Below are 27,671 nucleotides of genomic sequence, written 5' to 3'. Positions count from 1 at the left end.
CAAGTAGCAAGGATATATTTGCCAAGCCTGAGGACGCCTAGAAAGGTCACTGCAGTTTCTGAGGACCCAATGGTCGCTGTGCAGCATCTCTGGGTCCTTACCTGTGTGTGTACTCCTTTGGCAGGATAAATGACAATTCAGCTGCAACGTTCATCTCCATCTCAGCAGTTGGTATGTAATTCTTAATCAACTCGGAGATTTTTTCAACATCACATTCAAGAGTCTTCACCATGACTAGGTGATATCCCACACCTGAAAATTTTCCATTTAGATGATCAAACACGGGGCCTAAATCCCTGACAAGCAAGAGCTGTATCTCCAACACTCCTTTTATCCTGTAAAATGTACTTAGTTATGTGTGGGGGCCATGGGATGTTGTGTGTGAACATATGGAGATGTTGCAGGTGTCTTCCTCAATTGGGTCTCCATATTCTTATTTTTTTTTGAAACAGGGTCTCTCTCACTGAACCTAGAAGTCCCCAGTTTGGCTAGACCGCCTGGTCAGGAAGGTGCGGGCTTCTCCTGTCTCCCTCCATCCTCCCATCACTGCAGTCATGGGGCAGACCATCATACCCTGCTGTTTACTGGAGACCCTAACTCAGATCCTCATGCTTGCGTGGCACGAACTCTACCCACTGAACAGCTCCCTAGGTCCTCTGTACTTCTGGAGACAACATCCCCCAAAGCTGCCAAGGCTGGATTAGAATTCATTCTGTAGCCCAGGCAGTCCTTCAACTCACAATTCTCCTGCCTTGGCCTCTTGGATTGCTAGAATTATAGGCCTGTATCACTAGGCCTTGAAGTAATTTAGTCTTACTAATCAGACTGCATACTCACTCAAGTCAAGGCTATTTGATCCTACTTTTCATTTATTTCTTATCCATTAAGTTCTGATTGATGCAGTGCTGCATTTGAGGAATAGTTTGTGAACATTAACTAGAAAGGGTTTAGCTCACACAGTGGGGATTTGGTACTAATTAATGTTCAAATGAGAAAACAATGTCAAATATCAGTGTGGTCATTGATTTTCTTCCCTATAAGCATCCATCAATCAATGTATTAATCTGTGCCCCTATGACAAATTATTAGTTATTATCAGCCATGTGAAAGAAATAAATATAATGATTATGTTCATTGGTTCAATAAGGAGCATCTTCCAAGTCAGAATATGCTTATTGGGTCAGAATGGAAAAAATTGAATAGATAGGTGATATATGAGTTATATCTAGAAACGAGGACCAAAATACTTTATCTCTAATGCAATAGAACTTAGAAAGGTCTTTTTAGAGAAAACAAAAAGAATGAAGTTGATGTTGGAAATGCTTTTTGAGACAGGCTCTCCCTATTTAGAGCTTCCAACTCATTTTCTGTCCTGCCTCAGCCTATCATGCATACAGTCACAGGCACATACCACCGTGCCTAGCTAAGAGGACGTCACTACAGCACCAGTATCCAAAGAATCAAATAGACGAACCATATAATTTCTTCAGGAAAAGTGAAGAGCCACAGCACTTCAGGGTCCCCATGACTAGGATGGCAATGCGGTCACCAAGCACATCAGCTTCGTCCATGTGGTGTGTGGTCAGCAAAATGGTACGGTTCTCTTTATATTGCTGAAGTAAGTCCCAGGTGGCCCTCCTTGAGACTGGATCCATGCCAGATGTTGGCTCATCAAGTATCACCACCTAGGGACAAGGGTAAGTAACCATGGCTCTATTTACTTCGTGTTTGCTGGATGTGGCATAACCTACTGTACATAGGGGGCGTAGTGAAGCAAAGATACAGACTCTAGCCTACCCTAGGATGGCGAACTGATAAATCATGAACTGTCACACCTATAACCACATTATGTCAGCTACATTAATAATAGGAAGCCCCTCTCCTTACATTTGGGAGAGCTGCTTTTGTGTTTGAATCTGGAGGAGTAAAGACCTATTTTATTTTATTTCTTACTATGTGCGTTTACATGTGTGGATGTCAGAGACTGATGTGCAATGTCTTCTTTAATCACTCTACATCTTCTCTTTTGAGACAGGGTCTCACACTGAACCCAGAAGGCATCGATGAGCCGGGCTGGTTGGACAGCAAGCTCTGGGGATCTGCTTGTCTCCATGACATAATCTCTGTTTTAAGATTATAGACACCCACAAGCATGCCTGGCTCTTACCTGGGTGCTGGGGATCTGGAAGCAGGTCTCCACATGCTCCACGGGGACTCTGGAACCATCTTGCCAGCCCCACAGGAACCCGTTCTAACTGTTATTTACCTTGGTGTCCCCTATAAGAGCTATGATGATTGAGAGTTTGCGCTTCATCCCTCCACTCAAATTCTTGGTCATTGTATCACTTTTATGCAGCAGGTCAAAAGCAGTGAGCATCCTACGAATTTCTCTGGATCTTTTATTTGAAGGCATTCCTTTTATCTAAAAAGAAGAAGCAACGTTTATATAGTGGTTTTAACTTTGTGCTTAGAACAATCTTACATTAGGGCTTTAACAGAGCTGTCTGCATACGCTCGCCCTTCTTGTTGCCTCAAGCAGGAACTTTTGATGAAGGCGGAGCTGCAGGTCCTTGCTCACACTGCCTGAAGGATGTAAAGGGTGCAGAAAGGAAATGCTCACCATACAGTAGAAATCAAGGTGTTCTGACACAGTCATCATCGGGAACAACAGGTCATCCTGGGGACACAAGCCCAAGCTTTTCCTAACTTGAACCATGTCAGTTGAGATGTCATATCCACCAATGTAGACCTTTCCTCTGGTAGGAAGATACAAACCTAGAATTAAGCAAAGACATGGTAGAGCTTAGTGTCAGCAAGGGCACATGACAACATGCTGCTCCCTGGAGCCTACAGCGTCTATGGACCATGCAAAAGCAACAATGTCTCCCACAGAGATACACAGTGTCAATGGCTATGATCTGACAATGATGAAGAAAGAAATTACTTTTTCTTTTTGTTTAATTTTTATATCTTTATTGAAAATAGTTTGGTTTTGGAATTAAGATGTAATTACAGCATTTTCTCCCTTCCCTTTCCTTCCTTCAACCCCTCCCATTTACCTCCCTTTATTCTCAATTTTGTAACCTCTTTTTTAATTGCTGATAAGTAGGTATATATGTATTTCAGGATATGTAAATACAACCTTTCCAGTCTATATAATGTTTCTTGTACATATATGATTTCAGATAATGTATAGCCAATTAGGAGGTTCTTCCCTGAGGGCGCTCTCTCTCTCTCTCTCTCTCTCTCTCTCTCTCTCTCTCTCTCTCTCTCTCTCTCTCTCTCTCTCTCTCAACATTCCTTAACTGCATGAAGCTCTTTGTGGATGGCTGGGGCCCTGTGAGAGCCCCTTCCACATTAGGATGTCTACTAGTATCCTCCTTGCTTGGGTCTTCTTTGGGCAGCCATGTCATTGAGATTTTATGGGTGTAGCTTCCCTGACATTTCTAGGAGACACAATCTCAGAGTACACTTCCTATCTCTTTCCACACCTTCTTCCTTGATGCTCCCTGAGCCTTAGGTGCAAGAGTTGTGTTGTAGATGTATCAGCTGAGCTAGGCACCACACACTTATTTTCTGGATTTTGGTCAGTTGTAATTTTCTGGAATGGTCTCCATCTATTGAAGTTTCTTGATAAGGGAAGAGGTCTACTTGTATCTGTACTGATAAGGGTAAATATTTATAATATATCCAGGGATTATAAAGGTTTAGTAAAGCTGTGGTGTAAGCTGCCCTCCAAGATCCATCACCTCACTAGCCCTGGGTAGTTGACCAGGTTCCAATACCAGGCATGCCATCCTTCTTACTGAGCAGCCCTTACGTCCAACTAGTGAGCTGTGGTTACTGCCGAGGCATACATACTGCACCCTTAGGGTTACCTTGCCATGTGGGTCATTGCTGTACAGAGGTGTCACAGTTAGACAGGACTGGTGATTGCTTTCCTCTGTGGAAGGTTGCACGGTACCTTCTGTTACCATGATAGCTGGTCCTCAGGGAGGGTGCTTTCAGGGGAGATCCAGGTCAGACCCACAGAATCCTATGTCTGAAGTGTATGGTGTCATCAGGAATAGAGATTTACCTTCAAGCCCTAGGATGAAGACCAATGGCAACAGCAGTAGCCTATGGTGTTTGGGGAATCTCTTAGATTTGCCCAGTCAAACTACCTGAAAAGGGCCTTCTCATATCTGGTATTGGGGTTTCTGTTACACAGTCTATGGCTCTTGTGGAGAACACTGTCAGCCCAGATGGGAAATTTTTATTTAAACTATATATGTATACCTGTAGACTTGTATGTATTATACATAATTTTAAGTAAATAGAAACAATATGATGGTATGGGAGAATTGTCTGTAATCTGTCAATCATGTTTTAAATAAACACTGATTGGCCAGGCAGGAAGTATAGGTGGGAAAACCAGACAGGAAGTAGAAATAATGCAATGAGAACAGGAGAATTCTGGGAAGGAGGAAGTTGATTCCTCTCACTCCTGCCCAGATCACCGAAGCAGTAGGATGTGATCTGCCCCACTGAAAAAGGTACTGAGCCACATGGCTAACATAGATCAGAATAATGGGTTAATATAACCTACAAGAGCTAATAAGTAGCCTGAGATAATGGGCCAATCAGCTTATAATTTATGGAGACCTATGTGTGATTTTCTTTGGGGCTAACCAGTTGTGGGGTGCCGGGCAGACAAAAACCCCAACAGCAAGCAGGCCCCTGTTCATGTTACAATATGATTCTTTGTGGGGTTGTTTTCAGACATGCCCACTGTTAGTTTACATTCTCCCTCTCCTCCTGTACTGATCTCATCTCACCTCCATTTTCATTTCTCCCTTCAAATCACTTGGACATTGATATTCTCCTCTCTGTTGCCACCCCCACAGTCCCCTTTTTGCTTTCCTGATACCTGCAGTTACTCCAGGGTATTTAACCACACCTGAAGATTTGGAGCTAGGAGTCACAGATGAAAGACATCACTCCACATTTGTCTTTCTGAGTCTCTGTTACCTCAGTATAGTGCAATGTTCAGTTTTTTTGTTTGTTTTTACAGCTGAGTAGTATTTCATAGTGTATAGGTACCGTATTTTCATTATCCATTCATCAGTTGAAGGATATTTAGGTTGTTCCTATTTCCTAGGTATTGTGACTAAAGCAGCAATAAACATGACTGTTCAACTATTTTTGGAGTAGAATATTGAGTCCTTGGGGCATGTACCAAGGGGTTAAATAACTGGACCAGACAGTGCATTCATGTTTAGCCTTTGGAGAATTCTCTGATTTCCATAGGGCCCAAAGCAATCTGCAATATCCAATTAGAAGACTAATTGGATATTAGTCTTCTTTCAAATGTTTAGCTAGAAAAGATTCTTTTCCATTCTATGGGCATCCTTTTCACTTGATTTTCTTCCTTTTATATACAGAAGCATTTTAGTTTTATGATGTCCCATTTATCAGTTGTTGCCCTTAATTCCAGGGCAAATGGAGTCCTATTTAGAAAATCCTTTTCTAGACCTGCATCATATAGGGTACTGTCTATGTCTTCCACCAGCTTCAGGTTTCACATTAAGGTGGTTGATTTGTTTGGAGTTAGCTTTTGTGTTTGGTGATAGGTGATGGGTCTAATTACATTCTTCACGTGGACATACAGCTTTCTAAGCACCATTCACTGAAGATGCTTTCTTTTGTCTAACATGGTTTTGGCAACTTTCTCAAATATCAGATGGCTGTACTACTTGTACTCATGTTTGAATCTTCAGTTTTGTTCACTTTCAAATTTGTTAACATGAACTCACAAAAGCACATGTCTGCTTTTGTGCTAGTACCATATTGTCTTTATTCCTACGGCTCTGTAATATATCTTCACGTCTAGAATGTAAATCTCTCCAGCACTGTTCAGGATTATTTTAGTTATCCAGAATTTTTTGTGGTTCCATGCAAATCTTAGGATAGTTTTTCTATTTTTTTGAAGAATGAGATGGGAATTTTAAATGAGATCATATTGAATCTGAAAATGGCTTTGGTTGAATGGCCATTTTCACAATATTAATTCTATCAGTCCACGAGCCTGTGATCTCTCTCCATTTTCTGGTGTCTTTATCTCTTTATTCCAAGGTTTAAGATTCTAACTGTAGATGGCCGTTGCCTCCTTGGTCAGGCTTACTCATTGCTATTTGTTGTAAATCTGAGTGTGGCCACGATCTCCTACTCTGGGTTGGGGCACAGGAAAGCTATCCATTTATGTGTGTGTTGAGTCTGTGTCTACCATGTTACTGAAATTGTTCATTGTTTTTTAGAATTTTTCTGGTAGAATTTTTGAAATCTCTTATGTATAATACAATCTGTAAATAGAGACAGTTTGACTCCTTTTCCCATTTTAATCTGTCTAATTTACTTCTCTTTTCTTATTTCTCTGGCTAGTGCTTTGAGCACAATATTGAAAAGTTAGAATAATTGGAAGATCTGTCTTGTTCCTGACTTCAGTGATATTGATTTAATTTTTTTTCCATTTGGAATAATGTTAGTTGCAGATTTCTCATCTACAGCTTGTTTAAATTGATTTTTATTGAGCTCTACATTTTTCTCTGCTCCCCTCCCTGCCTCTCTCCTCCCCTTTAACCCTCCCCCAAGATCCCCATGCTCCCAATTTATTCAGGAGATCTTGTCTTTTTCTACTACCCATGTAGATTAGATCTATGTAAGTCTCTCTTAGGGTCCTCATTGTTGTCTAGGTTCTCTGGGATTGTGATTTGTAGGCTGGTTTTCTTTGCTTTATGTTTAAAAACCACTTATGAGTGAGTATATTTGATAATGGTCTTTCTGGGTCTGGGTTACCTCACTCAATATGATGTTTTCTAGCTCCATTCATTTTCCTGCAAAATTCAAGATGTTATTTTTTTTTCTGCTGTGTAGTACAATGTACCACATTTTTCTTATCCATTCTTTGGTCGAGGGGCATTTAAGCTGTTTCCAGGTTCTAGCTATGACAAACATTGCTGCTATGAACATAGTTGAGCATATGTCCTTGTGGCATGATTGAGCATCCTTTGGATATATACCCAAAGGTGGTATTACTGGGTCTTGAGGAAGGTTGTTTCCTAATTTTCTGAGAAATCACCACACTGACATCCAAAGGGGCTGTACTAGCTTGCATTCCCACCAGCAATGCAGAAGTGTTCCCTTTACCCCACAACCTCTCCAGCATAAGTTGTCATCAGTGTTTTTGATCTTGGCCATTCTTACAGGTGTAAGATGGAATCTCAGAGTTGTTTTGATTTGCATTTCTCTGATGACTAAGGATGTTGAACATTTCCTTAAGTGTCTTTCAGCCATTTTAGATTCCTCTGTTGAGAGTTACCTGTTTAGGTATATAATCCATTTTTTTAAATTGGATTATTTGTTCTTTCAATGACCAATTTCTTGAGCTCTTCATGTATTTTGGAGATCGGTCCTCTGTCTGATGTGAGGTTGATGAAGATCTTTTCCCATCCCGTAGGCTGTAGTTTTATCTTGTTGACCATGGCCTTTGCTTTACGGAAGCTTTTCCATTTCAGGAGGTCCCATTTATTAACTGTTTCTCTCAGTGTCTGTGCTACTGGGGTTCTATTTGCAGCTTTTATTGTGCTAAGATGTATTCTCTCTAGTCCTACTCTCCCTAGGATTTTATCATGAAGCTGTGTTGAATTTTGCTGAAAGTTTATTCTGCATCTACTGAGATGATTATTCAATTTTGGTCTTTAAGTCCATTTACGTGGTTTATTACATTTATCGACTTGCATATGTTGAACTACCCCCAAATCTCTAGGCTAAATCCAACTTGGTTATGCTGTACAATATTTCTGATGTATGTGCGTATTTGGTCTGCAAGCACTTTATTGGGTATTTTAAATTCTTTGTTAAGCAAGGATATTGGTCTGTGACTTTCTTTTTTTTTTTTCGCTGTTGTGTCTTTACTTGATTTGGATACTACAGTAATATTTCTTTCATAGAGCCAGTTTCTAATTTTTAAAATAGTTTAAGAAAGATTGGATGTAAATTTTCTTTGAACGTCTGATAGAATTCTACTGTGAATCTATCCTGAACTTTACTTTTTCTTTTCTTTTTAAGCTGGAGGGCTTTGAATTACTGTCTCAATCTCCTCATTTGCTTTCAGTCTGTTTATATTGTCGACTTCTTCCTGGTTTAATTTTGGTGGATTGATTTAATCTAGAAATTTGCCCTTTTTTAAAAAGACTTTACAGCTTAATAGAGTACAGGTTTTTCAAATATCCTGTTATGATATTCTGTATTTTTGTGGAGTCTGTTGTAATGTTTCCTTGCCCATTTCTGATTCTGTTCATTTGGGTCCTCTAATTCTTTTGGTTAATTGGGCCAATATCCTGCCAATCTTATTTATTTTTTTCAGAGAACCAGATTTTAGGCTTATTGATTTTTTGTATTATTTACTTTGTTTCACTGATTTTTGGCTCAGACTTTATTAATTCCTGCTGTCTATTGAGTTTGGGTTTGGTTTGTTCTTGTTTTTGAACTTTTGAGTTGCATCACTAAGCCATTTATTTAAGAGAATTATTCGGTAAATGTTACCTTTCCTGGGAGAGTTGGGGTATAGGTCAGTTGTACCTATAGGATGCAGGTGCCACCTGGAACCTGGAACGTTACATCATTGGTAAATGTAGATAATGTCTACTTACATTTTTATAGGAAGTAGATTCAAAAGATCCTGACCGAGACAAAATAGAAAGTAGTCTAAACATGTTTCTTTTCCAGCTCTGTATTTATCATATCATATGATTATACAATTAATTTATCTTTTTAAGTTTAAATTTATGTTTTAACACATAAAACATAACACTGTCTGCATTAGTTAATGGTGAACCATGTGATCCTCCAAATGCATGAATAAATGCATTATATAATGCTGAAAGCTTTCAGAATCCTCTCCTCCAGACTTTTTAACATATGGGAACTACTGCGATCAATACAGGTGCTTTCTTTCTGTACAACAACACACCAGAACTTCTTATTCTTAATTCAGTAGCCATTAATCCAATGTCTCCATCCATCCCTTCCCATTGTTCTCCACACTCACATAATCACAATTCTACTCTCAACTTCTATGGTAACAATTTTTATTCCATGTGCAAATTTAACTGTATAGTTTTTGTCTTGTCTTTCTGTGTTTCATTTGATTTTTCCATTTCTGTCTACATTGTCACAAAAGACTGAGCTTCCATTCTTTTTATGGCTAAATAGTATTCCATTGTGTATCATATTTTCTTTACCTATTCATTGACTGATATAACTCTAAGTTGCTTATTTTCCTTGGCTATATCCATCCAGACTCTCCTTCAATGATATCTCCACATAACCAATACAGCGTGAGTCTGAAAATAATAACCTTCCCTACAGGAAGTCTGCAAAGGTTTCCTTTGAAGTAAAATGAAAGGTCATGTGACAGTCATTCAAATCCTCACACAATGGCTACATATTAGTCAAGTCCACAGGTGCTGAAATCAAACTGGTGACAGTCAGTGGCTGGAAAGATGGGACATTAATCAGAAAATGATGGCTGAGAGTTAGAGGCTCCTTTAGGGCAACTGCTACACAACAGTATGAGTGTACCAAAGTCACTTAACTGTATGCTTGAAATGGTGACTTCTGCCAAACTTACCTAAAAAAAAATACCACCATTTAGAGAAGTTAACAAATCATGATCCTCGCCTCAAATAATTTGGATCTAATGATGGAAGTAAATGAATGAACAAAGGTGACATGTGGTTAATAAGCCCTGCATGTGTCTGCTGAGCACTCTGTGAGGGACCATTCTAGTCACTGGGGCACACTGGTTACCAAACACAGGCTAGAGTTAATAGTTATCAGTGAGGAGATGTAGAGACCACCTTGGAGCTGGGCTTTCATAGATGAGTAGAAAAATCTACAGTGTGAAGAGAGGCAGTTAGGCATGACCAGTTAAGGGAATTTGTGAGGATACGGACACAAAGAGGTGCCTCTTGCATCCAGAGTCAACAGTGTATTTGCTTCATGTCTGGTGTAACAAACTATCACAGACTTGGTGGCTAAAGCCAGATTTATTTAGGGATAGAAGCCTAAAGTCAGTGACGCTAGGCCATAAAGTTCTTTAGAAAAGCATGCCTCCAATAGAAGCTCAAGAAGAAACTGGTCTGTTGTTGGTTTTTATTTTACTCTTTGGGGACCCATCACCAAGCTCCCAAATAAACATATGAAGTTTTATTCTTATTTATAAATGCCCAGCCTTAGCTTGACTTGTTTCTTCCTAGCTTTTCTTAAACTATCCCACCTTCTTTTTGCCTCTGGGTTTTTACCTTTCTTCACACTATTTCACTTTCTTTACTTCTTACTCCATGGCTGGGTGGCAGCCCCTGGTGTCTTCCTCTCCTTTTCCTTCTCTCACTCCTTTCTCCTCTACTTCTTTTCTATTTATTCTCTATGCCTGGTAGTCCCACACATTTCTCTCTGCTGCCTAGCTATCAGCCATTCAGCTCTCTATTAGAATACACGTGTTTTAGGCAGGCAAAGCAACATAGCTTCACAGAGCTAAACAAATGCAACATGGAAGAATGCAATGCATCTTTGCATCATTAAATACATGTTGTAACACATCTTAAAATAATATTCCACCACACTGGTCCCTTGGTTTAACAATGCTGCAGTGGCTTGTGGCGGTGTTGGCCCCTCTCTGTGGCCATGCCGGCTCTCTTGTGCATCCTCTTCCGCTCTGCCTCGCCCTCACAAGGCACTAGCCACTGCATTGTCCTTACGGACATTTAAAAATCTCTGCCTTATAAAGCAACAGGGACAGGTTCTGGGACAAAGACACGTCTTTGTGCACACTTGTCATGCACATGTAACACATGAGTGTGTTCCAAAACAGCAGATACAGGCACATTTTGTGAGTGGTAGGCAGTTCGACCCTGCTGTCAACCATGACAGTGATTTCTTCACAGTCATGTGATACTAGTTCAGAAAGAATGCCTTTAAGCAGAGGTTTTCCAACTGAGGTTCAGGGGAGATTCAACAACATTCAGTCTGCCTCAGTCATTGTCACAGAAGCCCACCCCACCAGGCATGCACTAGAGATCTCAGGCCTGGCCTGTTCTTTCTGCCATTCCTCATTCTTTTCCTCTTTTCTGGTCACGTGGCAGTCTCATGCTCTTGTTCCCAGGCTCTGTATGTCCTTATAACACACATCACTCTCTCTGTTCATGGTTTTTGCCATCTTTCCCCAGACTCAGATTTCATTCCCACCAAACCACCTCCCTAAGCAGGAATTAGTCAAGATTGCCAGGGTAGAACCCTCCCTTTGAGATCTGTTTCTCAAGCCACATTATAATACTCCTGTCTACACATCAGAATTCCCATCCAATATAAAATCCCTGGAGGTAAGGACATTGGGCCTATCCATTCACTTTGGGTTTCTATCCCAATACTTTGCATATTAACAATCTATATTTAGGGAATAAACCAAGTTATTGGTTCATATGAAATGTATTGGTAGAAATGAATTAAAAGTGGAATTCTTAGGCTAGTGGGATGGTCCAGCGGGTAAAGGCACTTGTTGCTACACCTGCCAGCCCGAGTTCAATCCCCAGCCCCATGGGGAGGAGAGAGAGATGCTAAGGTTGTCCTCTGATCTCTACGTGTGTGCTGTGGCACAAATTGCCTCTCCCCAGACCCCAGACACACAAAATAAATAAATAAGAATGGAGTTGATTTTTAAGCAGGTTATTTGAGAAATTAGAGAATTTTCTATGTATCTTAAGATACATCTGTTGGACTACACAGATGTGTACATATGTCAAAATTCAGCAAATAAACAAATTTTAAACATTACAAAATATTTTTATCAAAAGAAAATTTCTAAGTTAAATAATAAAAAGAATATTTAATGTCTAAAATTAACTTTGAAGTATTTTAAATGGGTTGATAGGTATATAAAAGTATAGTAAAATATTGGAATGGTAGAATAAAGGTCACACATACAGGGACATTTGAATTTAAAAAACTTCAATTTAGCTGTTTTTGAAATATTCTCAGAAAATTAGTATGTATTCATAGTGTGCATTCACAGTGAGAGCCATACAGGCTAGGAAAACGGCAGTGGTCTCCTGCGGTGTGGAGAGGGCAGCAGGAAGTAAGGCAAAAACGTGGGGACGATCATTCAGAATGGCACTCAAAAGAAAGGGAGCTTGATGTACGGAGACAAGGAAGTAAGCGCTGATCCGACTGTATGACAGCGACTGCACCTTAAGAACCGAGTGGATTACCAGCTGCACTACAATGATGTTGGCTTCAGCAAAGTAGCAGACACCTCACACTTGACCCTTGGTCCACTGAGCTCGTCCCCGGTGTGACCCCAGATACACACCTGTGAGGATGGATAAGGTAGTGGTCTTTCCTGCCCCGTTATGTCCCAGAAGAACGGTGATCTGCCCCTCGTACAGGTTCAAAGACAAGTCTTTTACTGCCATCAGGGTATTATTTTTTAATGTGAATTTCTGTAAAAGGAAAACAAGGACTAATTTGATTACTGTCACCTTATTCAGAGTTGGAGAAAAGTGCCATTAATCTCAAGGTTGGAGAAAAAAAACAAAAAGAGATTCAATTACCAAACAATGCTTACAAGCCGTATACAGGGCTGTTTCAGGGCAGGCTACGGACTCCCCTGAGCAATCTCCTGTTGTTGCTCTGTTCCAGTCTTAAAGCTGATAGAACCCCATCCAGCCCCAATCAGGAAGGCCCAGTCAGCCCCAGTCAGGCCCAGTCAGCCCCAGTCAGCCCCAGTCAGGCCCAGTCAGGCCCAGTCAGCACCAGTCAGCACCAGTCAGGCCTAGTTAGCCTCAGTCAGACTTTCTCCAATGTTTCAGAATGATCTGCCTAAAGTCCCACTGCATTTCGCAGCTTGTAGACACTGCAGACTCTACTTGTTACACCTAAAATGAACACTCTCGCCTATGATCCTTTCTGCATGAGCCACACAACTATTTACCTAGCTACACATTCCAAAATGTGGGGCTGACGGACCTCAGACATCTCCCTCACACACTGGGAACTCATTAGTCAGTCATTGGTGCTAATCATTTCCTGAGAACTGGTGTCGCATGCACCGTAGCCAGCACATGCTCTGATCGTAGCTGTGAATAAGCCATACAGGGCACCTTCCTCCATGACAGAAAAGCTGTTACAGGAGAATGGGAAAACATGTGTGCATATATACAATGATACAAATAGAGAGCCTAGAACAACGCTCCTGTAAATATAGTCAGATACTTAACGAAGGAAGAAAGGCATTTTATCAGCTAGGCACCATGGGGGCAGGCACCATGCAAACCATATGTCTAACAATGGATGGGAACTTGCAAGGACTAATTAGACATATCTTTCTCCACCAGTGCCTGAAGGAAAGGGGCTTGGGATAAGAGGGCAAACTGCACATGGACCGCTTGTCACCTCGGTGAACATCTGCTGTGCTCTCCATTTAAGTCACTGAATTTGTGAACTGCCATTCACATTTTCTTTTGTTAAGTGGTGTCTTAAACAAAAATAAAAAACCAATGTGTGCTATCAGCCCATTGAAAGGGGATAACTGGGAGGGCTTTGGGTCACTCACAGCTTTACAGCTATCTGCAGCCCCCACAGTTTCTGCTTTCTCTCTCCATCCTAACTTGAAACTACAGCCTGCCTTGACTGCTGTGTGGCACACATAACTGCAGACTTTCTGCTGCGGGTGTGAAGCTGACCCAGACCTTCAGCAATTCCAGGCACTCACGGTGCCATTTAAGGTTTTCACCAAACACTGAGACATGAACTCTTGCTAAGAACACCTAGCCATTAGCTCCTGCCCTGAACCAAGGTCCTTAAAGCCCTATCTAAAAATCTTCCACCTGACCTCTCTGTTGCTGTAGACACACTGAAGTGCATTCATATTCTCCCTCCCTCCTGAGTCATCTCCCTCTCTCCCTTCCTCCCATAGTGCTGCTATTTCAAGGCGAAACTTCCCCTTGATGTCTAGAAGATACTGTCTCACAGCAGACATTCTCTTCCTCTGTTTTTTTTTTTTTTTTTTTTTTTTTTTTACAATTTTCCCTCCGGCTTTTCCACAATGTCCCCCGAGTATCACGTATAAGGTATTAGGGTGCACTGTAGATGGGGGCTGGCCACCCACGGCTCACAGGCTCTAGGCTGGGAAGGACTAATTATTGCTTTTCTTTCTAGACAGCTTTCACAGCAGTTTCTGATAGGAGGAGAGCTAGTCCTGAGGGAGGAGGCATCCAGGTCCATTACAACTTAATTTCTCCAAGTCCTAGGTCCAAAATATGTGGTATCTTCTGGGAGGCAAACAAGGGCAATAAGAATTATATTCTTTTCTTTGACATCTGAGCTTTCTAATTATTCATCTTTTACTCTTTTCCCCCGCTCTGGTGACGACACTCTGATTTCAGTTTACGGTGAGATTGCATCATGATGGGCTTATGGCATCTTCTGAAAGCACTCCACATGTACTTGCTTTCTGAATTTGCTAACACAGCGTGCTTCTCGGGTCACATAAATAAATTATGGGCTTCAGTTGTTTATATACTCACTGACTAGTCTGTTTCTGTACTCACAGTCTTACTGTTTTTCTATTTTCATTATTTTTTAAATTATTTTCTTTAATATACTAATCATTATTTTTAAATCTGTGCCTACTAGTCCTAACATCTATAGCATGTTCCTGTTGAAGCTCTTCTGCTGTAGATGTCCACTGTTAGTTATGGTCACTATTTCATGCTTCTTCACATGTCTAACATGTTTTCAGTTGTTCAATACACTTGTTTAGGAGAAAAGCATGGCTATGTGGTAGCTGTTATCGTCCACCATAGAGCAACCCTTTACTTGATTAAATACACAGAGAAGAGGCATCACTTCCATCTGATCTGGGACTCAGCAGAGTAAAAACAGATTTTGGGTTTTGTTAGTTCACTTCCAGCTCAATTCTGCTCGAGTCGGCCCTCTTGCTTCTTTATAGACTGTCTTGCAGATCTAAATTGCTTCAGTTTTTTTTTGTCCTAGGGTTTGGAATTATTTCTTTAGTCTGTTTTATTTCCAAGCTCCAAAATTGACTTTGTTTTTAGAGTACCCCAAGAACAGTGATTTCATGCTTCCTTTTAGAGCCATAGCACCTCACACGCAGCCATACAGATCACTAAATGACTGGCCATCTGCTAGATCCTCCAAGCTTTGAATCTCTCCTACCAGCCAGCCATGATTCCCTCTCTTCCTGCCCTCCCAAAAAAACCTTTATATGCGACTCATTATTCTAGTAGAGTTCTTTTGTGTGTGTGGGTGGGGGGGGGGGGTTGCAGAATCCATGCTTAAAATTAGCATATACTTCAAAGGAGGAAAATATACAGAACCTCTAAGTTCAGCTTAGAAGGCTTATCATCCTTGGGTATTGTAAATAATCTGTTCCTTGTTGATTTTACAGATGTCTAGTTAACATAAGAATTTTATCTGATGTACTCATTTCTGTATCCCTAACACCAATCATCTTCTAGAAAACAATGAATTCTCAGAAGCCAATTGTTGAATTCTTGAGTCAACAATCAATGCTACAGAAAAGGGCTATGGGTCAGCTGAACACTCATGACACTCTCATGCAGGCTTAAGGAGAGATCTGGGACAGTGAACTACTGTGACCGCAGAGCTGCGTGTCAGGGCCATGCTGAATGAACCACTCAAACAATCGAATAGCATGCTGGGGCAATCCTGCAGGCAAAGAAAGCTGAAGAGAAGAGAGACAACAGAAAAACACAACGTACTTCCTTTACCATAGGAAAATGGCTGATGTTAGTAAATACCCAAAGAGAACCAGCGGAAAGGCTGTTTGACATCTGTGCTAATGTCATTAAAGCAGAAGGTGGGGGCAGCTCAGTGGGGGAAAGGAGCCACATGCCAGTCCTCCACTGGCTCTTAACCTGGCAAATAGCAGAAACTCTGAAAAGGATTCAATTGCCACAAATTATGAAATTAGACATCCAAATTAAGTTGGAATAGCTCTTTGGGAGGCAAGGGAATGTCAGCAAGTATGAGTTTCCTGAAAAAAAAAATACACCCTTTCAGAATCAGAAATGAACAAAAGCCTAACAATATTTGCCAATATTTTGACAGAAAATCGTGCAAACAGTATAAAATCTAACTTGTAAAACAAATCAGGGCATAATTTTCAAATATCTGATAAACGTTACATCTTGACTCCACCATGGAGGATCTTGGAGGATACCATTGTTAGCTACATGATGTAGATCTCATTTCGAAGGAAGGAGAGAAATAACAGTATGTTTAGAGACAGACTTTCATTATGAAATCCAAGGGAGTTAAATCTACAATTTCTCTGCCTCAGCCTCCCCCACCCCCACCCTCCACGAGGGGCTGGGATGACAAACCTGTGCCACCATGCCCAGGCAAACACACAGACTCGTGATTCTCTTGTATACACTTAAAGTTTATCTTACTAAAAGACTCTTAATTGGCATAGCTGTAGAGCTGTGGCTATATCAAACATTTAATCTTCATAGATAATCTCCTATCAAGAAACAGAAACCTGTTGAATAAATACCTTGTACAAATGTTGAATCTGGATGCCAGCCTCTAAGCCAACAGGTTCAGGCTCAATAAAATCATTTGAGGGTACATCAGTGACTTGGCTCTCTTCCTTGCTTAAGGAAGGTTCTCCAAACCAGTAGGTTTTCTAAAATAACAACAGCCAAAATAATCATCATCATCATGGTATTATTGGAAAGTTAAGTGCTCTAAAGATTTCACAGTTCTCGGGCTCATTTCATTCTAGTTTTGAAGAGAGTTACAATAACTGACTTTATGATGTGAAGCAAATTGTCTGTCTGTGCTATGAATTTCTAAAATACAATCACAGAACACATACTGTGCTTAAAGCTCAGCTTTTCAAAAGAAAGTAACGAAGTTGCCTCAGAAGTGCCTAGTGAGCAGCGCTGCCTCACTCTGAATCAGATCTTTCTAGCACGGTTGATCTATACATTGTGGATATCCTACAACTTCTCAGTGAGTCTATATGGATAAAATCATTTTCATAAATATTAAACCACTTTGATTTTTCCCTCAAACAGTCCTTTTTACTGATGCTATACGTAGTGATATTTTGTGTTTGTTAACAAATAAAGCCTGCCTGGAGATCAAAGTACAGAGTTAAGCCACTAGAGGCCAGGCAGTGGTGGCACAACCCCTTTAATCTCAGGATATGGGGGACAATTGGATCTCTGTTAGTTCAAGGCCACCCTGGGCTACACGAAATTGATCCAGGTTAAAAGAGAAACAGAGCTCACACAAAGGTAATCCCAGCCCTAGGGAGGTGGAGACAGGAGTGATATGACTGGGTGGAGAGAGGAATGTAAGGTGGAAGGAGACATCAACTCAATGCAGTCTGAGCAGCAGTCAGTCTGAGGACAGAATCACCCTTTTGGTCTGAGCACTGGTAGAGATAAGAACTCTCTAGTGGTTGGCCACTTTGCTTCTCTGGTGTTTCAGCTTTAACCCCTAATATCTGACTCCAAGTTTTTATTATTAAGAACAATTAGAACTCATGCTACAGTCATACAAACAAAGGCAAGTCCATGGTGTCTCAGTTCAAAACCAAGGACAACATACTGTACTGTGTAGTTCCTGTCTTCTTTACAATTTAAATATTTATAGAGGAAAGCCTGCTCCACTTAATTATATATTTAACAAAGTTATAAAGTTTTGATCCTTAAACCATATAGCATCTCTGATCACCCTTCATGATAGTCACAAATAACATAAAATATCTTTGGGCAACTCTAACCAAACAAATGAAAGACCTGTATGACAAGAAATTTAAATCCTTTAAGAAAGAAATTGAAGAAGACACCAGAAAATGGAAAGATTTCCCATGCTCTTGGGTAGGTAGAATTAACATGGTAAAAATAGCAATCTTACCAAAAGCAATCTAGAGATTCAATGCAATGCCCAACAAAATTCTGCACAGAGCCCAAAAGAATAATACTCAACTTCATATGGAAAAAAAAAACAGGATTGCCAAAACAATCCTGTACGATGAAGGAACTTCTGGAGGTATCACCAGCCCTGACTTCAAACTCTACTATAGAATTACAGTAATGAAAATAGCCTGGTAATGGCATAAAAACAGACAAGAGGAGCATTGGAACTGAACTGAAGACCCAGATATCAATCCACACACCTAAAAACACCTGATTTTTGACAAAGAAGCTAAAAATACAAAATGGAAAAAAGAAAACATCTTCAACAAATGGTCTTGGCATAACTGGAGGCCAACATGTGGAAAAATGCAAATAGATCCATATCTATTGCCATGCACAAAACTCAAGTCCAAACGGATCAAAGATCTCAACATAAAACCAATCACATTGCACACTGAACCTCAGAAAAGAGAAAGTGGGAAGTACACCTGAACGCACTGGCACAGGAGACCACTTCCTAAATATAAATCTAGTAGCACAGACTCTGAGAGAAACAATTAATAAATGAAACCTCCTGAAACTTTTTACCAAATGCATTTTCCATCTCTGTTGGGATGATACTGTATTTTTAATTTTTTTTTGCACTATACATTTTTCTCTGCTCCCCTCCCTTCCACCCTACTCCCCTTCTACCCTTTCCTGTGACCCTCACACTCACAATTTACTCAGGAGATCTTGTTTTCTCCTTCCTTTTGTCGATCCATGTATGTCTCTCATAGGGCCCTCTTTGCTGTCTAGGTTCTCTGAGGTTGTAAATTATAGGTTGTTTTTTTTGCTTTGCTTATGTAAAAAAGCCATTCTTTTATAAATCTTTTTATAAATCTTTTATAAAGCAAAGGACACGGTCAACAAGACAAAACGGCAGCCTACAGAATGGGAAAAGATCTTTACCAACCCCACATTGGACAGAGGACTGATCTCCAAAATATACAAAAAGCTCAAGAAATTGGTCATCAAAAGAACAAATAATCCATTTTTAAAAAAATGGAGTACAGACCTAAACAGAGAACTCTCAACAGAGGAATCTAAAATGGCTGAAAGACACTTAAGGAAATGCTCAACATCCTTAGGCATTAGAGAAATGCAAATCAAAACTCTGAGATTCCATCTTACACCTGTAAGAATGACCAAGATCAAAACACTGATGACAGTTTATGCTGAAGAGGATGTGGAGTAAGGAAAATACCCCTTCATTGCTGGTGGGAATGCAAACTTGTACAGTTCCTTTGGAAATCAGTATGGGAATTTCTCAGAAAATTAGGAAACAATCTACTTCAAGACACAGCAATATCACTTTTGGGTATATACCCAAAGGATGCTCAATTGTACCACAAGGACATTTACTCAGTTATGTTCAAATCAGCATTATTCATAATAACCAGAACCTGGAAACAATGTAGATGGAGTACAATCAAAGAATGGATAAAGAAAAGGCAGAACATTTACACAATGGAGTACTATATAGCAGTAAAAAATACTGACATATTGAAATTTGCAGGCAAATGGATGGATCTAGAGAAAAAAACATCTGGAGTGAGGTAACTCAGACCCAGAAAGACAAATATAATATGTACTCACTCAGAAGTGGCTTTTTTACATAAAGCAAAGAAAAAAACAACCTATAATTTACAACCTCAGAGAACCTAGACAGCAAAGAGGGCCCTATGAGAGACATACATGGATCGACAAAAGGAAGGAGAAAACAAGATCTCCTGAGTAAATTGTGAGTGTGAGGGTCACAGGAAAGGGTAGAAGGGGAGTAGGGTGGAAGGGAGGGGAGCAGAGAAAAATGTATAGTGCAAAAAAAATTAAAAATACAGTATCATCCCAACAGAGATGGAAAATGCATTTGGTAAAAATCAGAATATCTTCATTATAAAAATGTTCAAAAAATAAAGTATGGTAAGAATTTACTCAACACATTAAATACTATTTATTATAAGCCCACAGCCAACATCATCTCAAATTGGAGAAGGTTGAAAGTGTTTCCTCTAACATCTGGAACAAGGGTGTTCATATTTTCAACCATTCTTATTTAGTACAGTAGTGGAAGTTTTAGCCAGGTAATTAATTTAGAGAAATAAAAGTCACCCAAATAGGAGAGGAGGAGTCAGATGGTTTCACTTTGCAGGCAATAACTGAAAAATTCAGTGAGCTTCACCAGTTAACCCACAGAAATGAAGAGACTTTTAAAGATACTAAAAACACACTAATTATAATAAATAGAAATCAAGAAAACAATCACACCAACAATAGCAATAGCTACAAAAAATGCCTGGGGGTAAATTTAATCAAATACCAGACTTCTATAAAAAATTATGAAATTCTGAAGAAATTAAATAGGATACTAAAATGCAGGGCTTGTTGGTCATCAGCTTCTTTCCAGGTTCACTGAGAGGCCCTGTCTCAAAGGAGTAAGGTGGAAAGTAACAGAGGAAGACACTGAGCATCCTCCACTGGACTACATGCATATGCCTGTATGTGTGCAAATGTGCACACGCACACACACACTGACCATAAAATCACCATTTCTTTCTTTCCCTGTATTGTAGAGTTGTGGTATCTAACCAGGCTAAGCTGGAATGACAACACACACAGATGAATGGAGCACAACATCAGAATCCAAATATAAGTCCATATATGTATAGGAAGTTGGGTTTTGACCAAGGTATCAAATATTAAAAATGTATTGAATTTTAAAAGTCTCTTCAGTAAATGCTGCTGAGAAAACTAGATATCTGTGCACAGAAAGAGGTCAGATACCAATCTTCCAGCACATATGAGATCAAACACCTAAAACTACTAGAGGAAAAATGGGGCGATGCTTTAAGATATCAGGATAGGTGTTTTTTTTTTTTATAATAAGATTCCCACAGCACAACAACACAAGCAAAATCAGCCCAATGGAATCACTCTGAGCCAAGAGTCATCTGCAAGCAGGTGTGATGGTCAACACAGCAAAGCATACGTATGAAATGGGAGGAAGTATCTGTAAAGAAGTTGTCCAAAAGCAGTGTTTTCAGAAGATATGGGCAACTAAAACCTCTCAATATTGAGAAAAACAAATGCAATGCAATTTCAGATTGGCAAATTATATGAATAGGTATTTCTCAAAAGTTATACAAAGGGCCAGCAAGTAAAAATTACTCAACATCACTACAGGAGGGACAGATCAAAATCGCAAGGATATTTCATCACACACATTGACATGACTATTAGCATAAACACAAACATACAAATGCAGCTGAATGCGGAAAGGATTCTCACGCACTGCTAATGGGAATCTAAATTAGTACATCCATTAAGTAAAACAGCACAGAAGTTCATCATAAAAACAAAGATACAAGCAGCAACTCCGTGGCTGGGCAGACACCCAATTGTGCTCTCACATTTACCACAACATCATTCTCAGTAGCCAAGACGCAGATTTGATGGATGAATGACATAGAAAGTAGGGCATACTCATGCAAATGGAATATGGTTTGATCATAAAAGAAGACTGTGCCATTTGCTTACTTTGACATGTGTATCTGCAGGAAATAATGTTAAACAAAATAACCCATATACAGGAAGACATGTGTATATATATATATATATATATATATATGTATATATATGTGTGTGTGTGTGTGTATGATATATATATATATATATATCATAAATACATATGGCAAACAACGGAGTTACAGAGCAGCAAGAATGAGGAATTGCAGTGGCTAAGCTTCATGGTCCATTTAATTGCTTTGAGATTTGCCTAGGTACTCAGTAAAACACATTGCTGACTATGTCTCTGAGGGGTTTTCCAGAGAAGAATAACTAAGGGGAAGAAACAATCTTGACTATGGACAGCAACACCGAGTAACCCAGGCACTGACGGAATAAAGGTGAAGAGGGCGGGATACCACCAGCAAAGACATCCCGGCTCTGTTTCTTGACATCTGAGATGAGTGGCTTTGTTCTGTCAAGCTCTGCCTCTCCTCATCTCAAAGTGACATGGCTGTGGGACTGCAGACTGAAGCCTGAATGAATCTTTAACTTGTTCCTCTCAGCTGCTTGTCACTGGAACAGGAGGTCTAGACCACAGCCCCCAGGAGGAGACTGTTAGACTTAATCCTGCTTATTCTTTGCAAACTAGGCACAGAAGGACTAGGGGTTCTAAACAACATGTGTGCAGGTGCACTCACCTGCAGGAAAAAGTTCCAGGGCTTAGGTACGCCATAGTTCCCTGGAAAGACAGCATCTATGTACCAGGCCACAAGGCCATACAGAAAAGCACTAAATAAAAACATTCCTATTATATGAGCCAAAGTTAAGTCATCATCGGCATTTATTTTTGTAGCGAGGTTGTACCACTGAGCGCCATCCCCTGAAACAAAATGGAAGACGGTTATTTCAGATGCCCAACAATGGCTGAAGCAAACATGTACGAGGCATGTAGGTCCTCGGGTTCACAGATAAACACAAGGAAAACCAGGAATGTTAAACATGCAGTATTGACTCTTCAAAGAAGCAGATATATAACCTATTTTTCTCCCAAAAAGCTAGGAATGGAAATGGTTATTAGCATGGTGCCCTGTGCACTATCTCTGCGGCCAGCCCACACTGGCTCCCTCAGACCCTTATCTTGAGACTGTTTGTCTCAGTCAATCTATAGCACTCTCTTCCCCCAGACCTGTATCATGAGAATTGTCTGCTTTCCTAGTTAACCTACAGAAACTATCCTGGAATATGGAAGATGTCACTTGTACTTTACAACAATTTCAATGTAGTCTTGTCTTAAGCTTTTTGTGAACAGAGAATTGAGTTCATTATCACCAGTAAATTTTATTCCAAATTTGCTGTGCTTCAATTTGTCTAAAATAAACTAGCCAGGGTCAGATTTTTGAAGTTTGAACCAACACTGGCTACTGAGTCTTGTTGAACCAGACTTCCATCTTGCCTCTTGCATATCAATACTGTGCTGGCCACAGTGTTTGTAGAGACCCCCACCATTCCCAGCTGCTTTGAGATTAAATAAGGAAGAAATTGCCCTTGTATTCTGGAGACAATGCTGTTGAGTTGTTATTTGGTGATGCCCTTACATTTAGGTTGCCCAGGAGGAAAAGGAAGCAAACAGTAATGGAAGGAGACTTCTAGCCAAGTCCAACTGAAAGTTACAGGGATATAAACAATCACACAAAATCATAGAACCATTAATGCAAATATCTGTGTTGCAAGGCAGCAGTACCCCAGTTCTCTAAGGCAAACCATCATGACAACAACCAAGAATACACATAAACTGTACTCATCAGTAAGAAGAAACAAGGTTAAACTTCTGTTTTCCAGGCTAGCATGTAGGAGACTGGAAGTTACTGCTAGGTAAAAGTAAAAGCTGCACTGACAAACACAAGAAAAATGAAAATATGAGACAGCACGCTCCTTAAAATGAATAACTAGTAACAGGATCCAAAGATATTGAAGTGTGTGATATGCCAGATGAAGAATTCAATAGAGATACTCCACCCCGCCCTGCCTCCACCTTTGCCCCTTTGTCCCTGCGGCGTCCCTGGGCTACCAGGAATCCCCGATTCAGTGCTGTGGAGTTCCATCTGGACGGGTGAGTGTGTGCTATCCTGGGGCGACCTGCCCTGGAAGAGAGCACAGTCCCCACCCCCCAGCGCCTCGTGCACGGGTGTCTTTGTTACACACGTCCCTGCCTCTCCCAAGCCTTCCCTAGTGTATTCAAGGTCCTTGGCTCAGGACCAGTGTCCTGCTTCTGCACCAAGGCCACCCACCCAGAGGGGTGAGAGGCTGCCCTCCAGGCAGGTCTGAGTATTCCTGCAAGGAAGTGCAGGCTCCTTCAGCTTGTGCTGCAAGGTTTGCTTTGTGTTACTCAACCCTGCCCTGCCACCAAGTTCACCCTTTTGTCTGTGGTGTCCTGGGGCTACCAGTATCCCTGATTCAGTGCTGAGGAGTTCCATCCAGTAAGGAATAGCTCCTGCTCTTGCACTGAGGAGATCCACCCAGATTCAGTCACAACAAAGATTGACCAAGACACCAAGTCTCTCCTGGCTCCATTTGAAGGAAGAGATGGGCAGGCGCCAATGCAAGAACTCCTCCAAGAACCTGAAAGGCAACATGACATCACCAGAATCCAGGCATCCTGAAACAACAAGAATTGAACACCCTACTCCAGAAGAAATAGAAGAAATCGACCTTAAACAGTACTTTATGAAAATAATAGAGGACCTTAAACAGGAGGAAAAAAACTGCCATAAAGAAATGGAGATGACAAACAAAAAGGTAGACAAAATGAATAAGTCTCTGAAAGATAACCAAGAAAAACATGAAAAAGCAATCAAACAGGTAAGGGAAGCAGCTCAAGACCTGAAAAATGAAATGGAGGTAATGAAGAAAACACAATCCGAGGGAAGACTAGAACTGGAAATTCTGAGTAAACGAACAGAAACTACAGAGACAAGTATTTCCAACTGAATACAAGAGATGGAAGAAAGAATCTCAGACTCTGAAGATACTATAGAGGAAATAAACTCACAGATTAAAGAACAAAACAAATCCAACAAATTCTTAACACAAAACATCCAGGAAATCTGGGACACCATGAAAAGACCAAACCTAAGAATAATTGGGGTAGAAGAAGGAGAATTATAAATCAAAGGCCCAGAAAATATATTCAACAAAATTATAGAAGAAAATTTCCCCAACCTAAAGAAGGATATTCCTATGAAGGTACAAGGAGCCTACAGAACACCAAATAGACTGGATCAAAAGAAAGCATCCCTGTACCATATAATAATCAAAACACAAAACATACAGAATAAAGAACTGATATTAAGAGCTGCAAAGGAAAAAGGTCAAGTAACATATAAAGGGAAACTTATCAGAATTACACCTGATTTCTCAATGGAAACCATGAAAGCCAGAAGAGCTTGGATAGATGTGCTACAGACACTAAGGGAACATGGATGCAAGCCCAGACTACTATACCCGGCAAAACTTGCATTCACCATCGATGGAGAAAACAAGATATTCCAGGACAAAAACAGATTTAAATAATACGTAGCCACAAATCCAGCCTTGCAGAAAGTAATAGAAGGAAAATCACAAACCAAGGAGTCCAACAATGCCCACAATCACTCAGACATCTAGCGACCCTTTACCAGCACAACTAGAAGGGAAACACACAAACTCTACTACAAAAAAAATGACCAGAGTTAACAACCACTGGTCATTAATATCACTTAATATCAATGGACTCAATTCACCTATAAAAAGGCACAGGCTAAGAGACTGGATACGTAAACAGGATCCAACATTCTGTTGTTTACAAGAAACACACCTCAACCAGAAAGACAGACATCTACTCAGAGTAAAGGGTTGGGAAAAGGTTTATCAAGCAAATGGACCTAAGAAACAAGTGGGTGTGGCCACACTAATTTCTAACAAAGTTGACTTCAAACTAAAATCAATCAGAAGAGATTGAGAGGGACATTTTATACTCATAACAGGAAAAATTCATCAGGATGAAGTCTCAATCCTGAATATCTATGCCCCAAATATAAAAGCACCTACTTATGTAAAAGAAGCATTGCTAGAACTCAAGACAGACATCAAACCACACACACTAATAGTAGGAGACTTCAACACTCCTCTCTCACCAATGGACAGGTCAATCAGGCAGAAAACGAACAGAGAAATAAGAGACTTAATGGAGGTAATGAATCAAATGGACTTAACAGACATCTATAGAACATTCCACCCAAATAGGAAAGAATATACCTTCTTCTCTGCAGCTCATGGAACCTTTTCGAAAACTGACCACACACTCGGTAACAAAGCAAACTTCCACAGTTACAAAAACATATTAGTAACCACCTGTGTCTTATCGGATCACCATGGATTAAAATTAGAATTCAACAACAATGCTACCCCCAGAAAGCCTACAAACTCATGGAAACTGAACAGTCAACTACTGAAACACACCTGGGTCAAGGAAGAAATAAAGAAATTAAAGTCTTCCTTGAATTTAATGAAAACAAAGACACAACATACTCAAACCTATGGGACACTATGAAAGCAGTGCTAAGAGGAAAGTTCATAGCACTAAGTGTCCACTTAAAGAAAATGGAGAAAGCACACATTGGAGACTTAACAGCACACCTGAAAGCTCTAGAAAAAAATAAGCAGACTCACCTAGGAGGAGTAGAAGAATGGAAATAATCAAACTAAGGGCTAAAATCAACAAAATAGAAACACAGAAAACAATCCAAAGAATCGATGAAACAAAAAGCTGGTTCTTGGAGAAAATCAACAAGATTGACAAACCCCTATCCAAACTAATCAAATGGCAGAGAGAGAACAAGCAAATTAATAAGATCAGAAATGAAAAGGGGGACATAACCACAGACACAGAGGAAATTCAGAGAATCATTAGATCTTACTACAAAAGCCTGTATGCCACAAAATTGGAAAATGTAAAAGAAATGGACACTTTTTTAGATAAGTACCATTTACCAAAGTTAAAACAGGACCAGGTGAACAATCTAAATAGTCCTGTTAGCCGTGAAGAATTAGAAACTGTTATCAAAAACCTCCCCACCAAAAAAAGCCCAGGACCAGATGGTTTCAATGCAGAGTTCTACCAGAACTTCCAAGAAGACCTAATACCTATACTCCTTAAGGTATTTCATAATGGAGAAACAGAAGACTCATTGCCAAATTCCTTTTATGAAGCTACAGTTACCCTGATACCAAAACCACACAAAGACTCAACCAAGAAAGAGAATTACAGGCCAATCTCACTCATGAACATCGACGCAAAAATTCTCAATAAAATATTGGCAAACCGAATCCAAGAACACATTAGAAAAATTATCCATTACGATCAAGTAGGCTTCATCACAGGGATGCAGGGCTGGTTCAACATATGAAAATCTATCAATGTTATCCATCATATAAATAAACTGAAGGAAAAAATATGATCATCTCATTAGATACTGGAAAAGCATATGACAAAATTCAACACCCCTTTATGATAAAGGTCTTCGAGAGATTAGGGACACAGGGTCATTCCTAAATATAATAAAGGCTATTTACAGCCAGCCAACAGCTAACATCAAATTAAACGGAGAGAAACTCAAGGCCATCCCACTAAATTCAGGAACATGACAAGGCTGTCCACTCTCTCCTTATCTCTTCAATATAGTGCTTGAAGTTCTAGTAATAGCTATAATACAACATAAGGGGATCAAGGGGATTCGAATTGGAAATGAAGAAATTATTAAACTTTCGTTATTTGCAGATGATATGATAGTGTACATAAGCGACCCCAAAAACTGCACCAAAGAACTCCTACAGCTGATAAACTCCTTCAGTAACATGGCAGGATACAAGATCAACTCCAAAAAATCAGTTGCCCTCCTATACACAAAGGATAAGGAAGCAGAGAGGGAAATAAGAAAAGTATCACCTTTCACGATAGCCACAAATAGCATAAAATATCTTGGGGTAACTCTAACCAAGGAAGTGAAGGATCTATTTGACAAGAGCTTTAAGTCTTTGAAGAAAGAAATTGAAGAGGATACCAGAAAATGGAAGGAT

General features: G+C 40.0%; 1 protein-coding gene across 1 annotated transcript in view; it reads right to left on the bottom strand.

Moving 5' to 3' along the window:
• The window catches only part of LOC119825564 (phospholipid-transporting ATPase ABCA3-like), a 101,213-nt gene that overhangs the window by 48,405 nt on the left and 25,137 nt on the right, over positions 1 to 27,671 (bottom strand). Inside the window, exons 9-15 of the mRNA XM_042054063.1 lie at positions 22,256 to 22,437; positions 16,637 to 16,768; positions 12,407 to 12,536; positions 2,621 to 2,775; positions 2,267 to 2,422; positions 1,475 to 1,685; positions 102 to 252 (exon numbers count right to left, since the gene is read on the bottom strand). Of these exons, the coding sequence (XP_041909997.1) occupies positions 102 to 252; positions 1,475 to 1,685; positions 2,267 to 2,422; positions 2,621 to 2,775; positions 12,407 to 12,536; positions 16,637 to 16,768; positions 22,256 to 22,437 (1,117 nt within the window). The remainder of the gene's footprint in view (positions 1 to 101; positions 253 to 1,474; positions 1,686 to 2,266; positions 2,423 to 2,620; positions 2,776 to 12,406; positions 12,537 to 16,636; positions 16,769 to 22,255; positions 22,438 to 27,671) is intronic.

Source organism: Arvicola amphibius, chromosome 1 (genome assembly GCF_903992535.2).
Source record: "Arvicola amphibius chromosome 1, mArvAmp1.2, whole genome shotgun sequence".
Classification (NCBI taxonomy): domain Eukaryota; kingdom Metazoa; phylum Chordata; class Mammalia; order Rodentia; family Cricetidae; genus Arvicola; species Arvicola amphibius.
The sequence above is the reverse complement of the archived record's forward strand: the minus strand, read 5'-3'. Positions and strand labels throughout refer to the sequence as shown.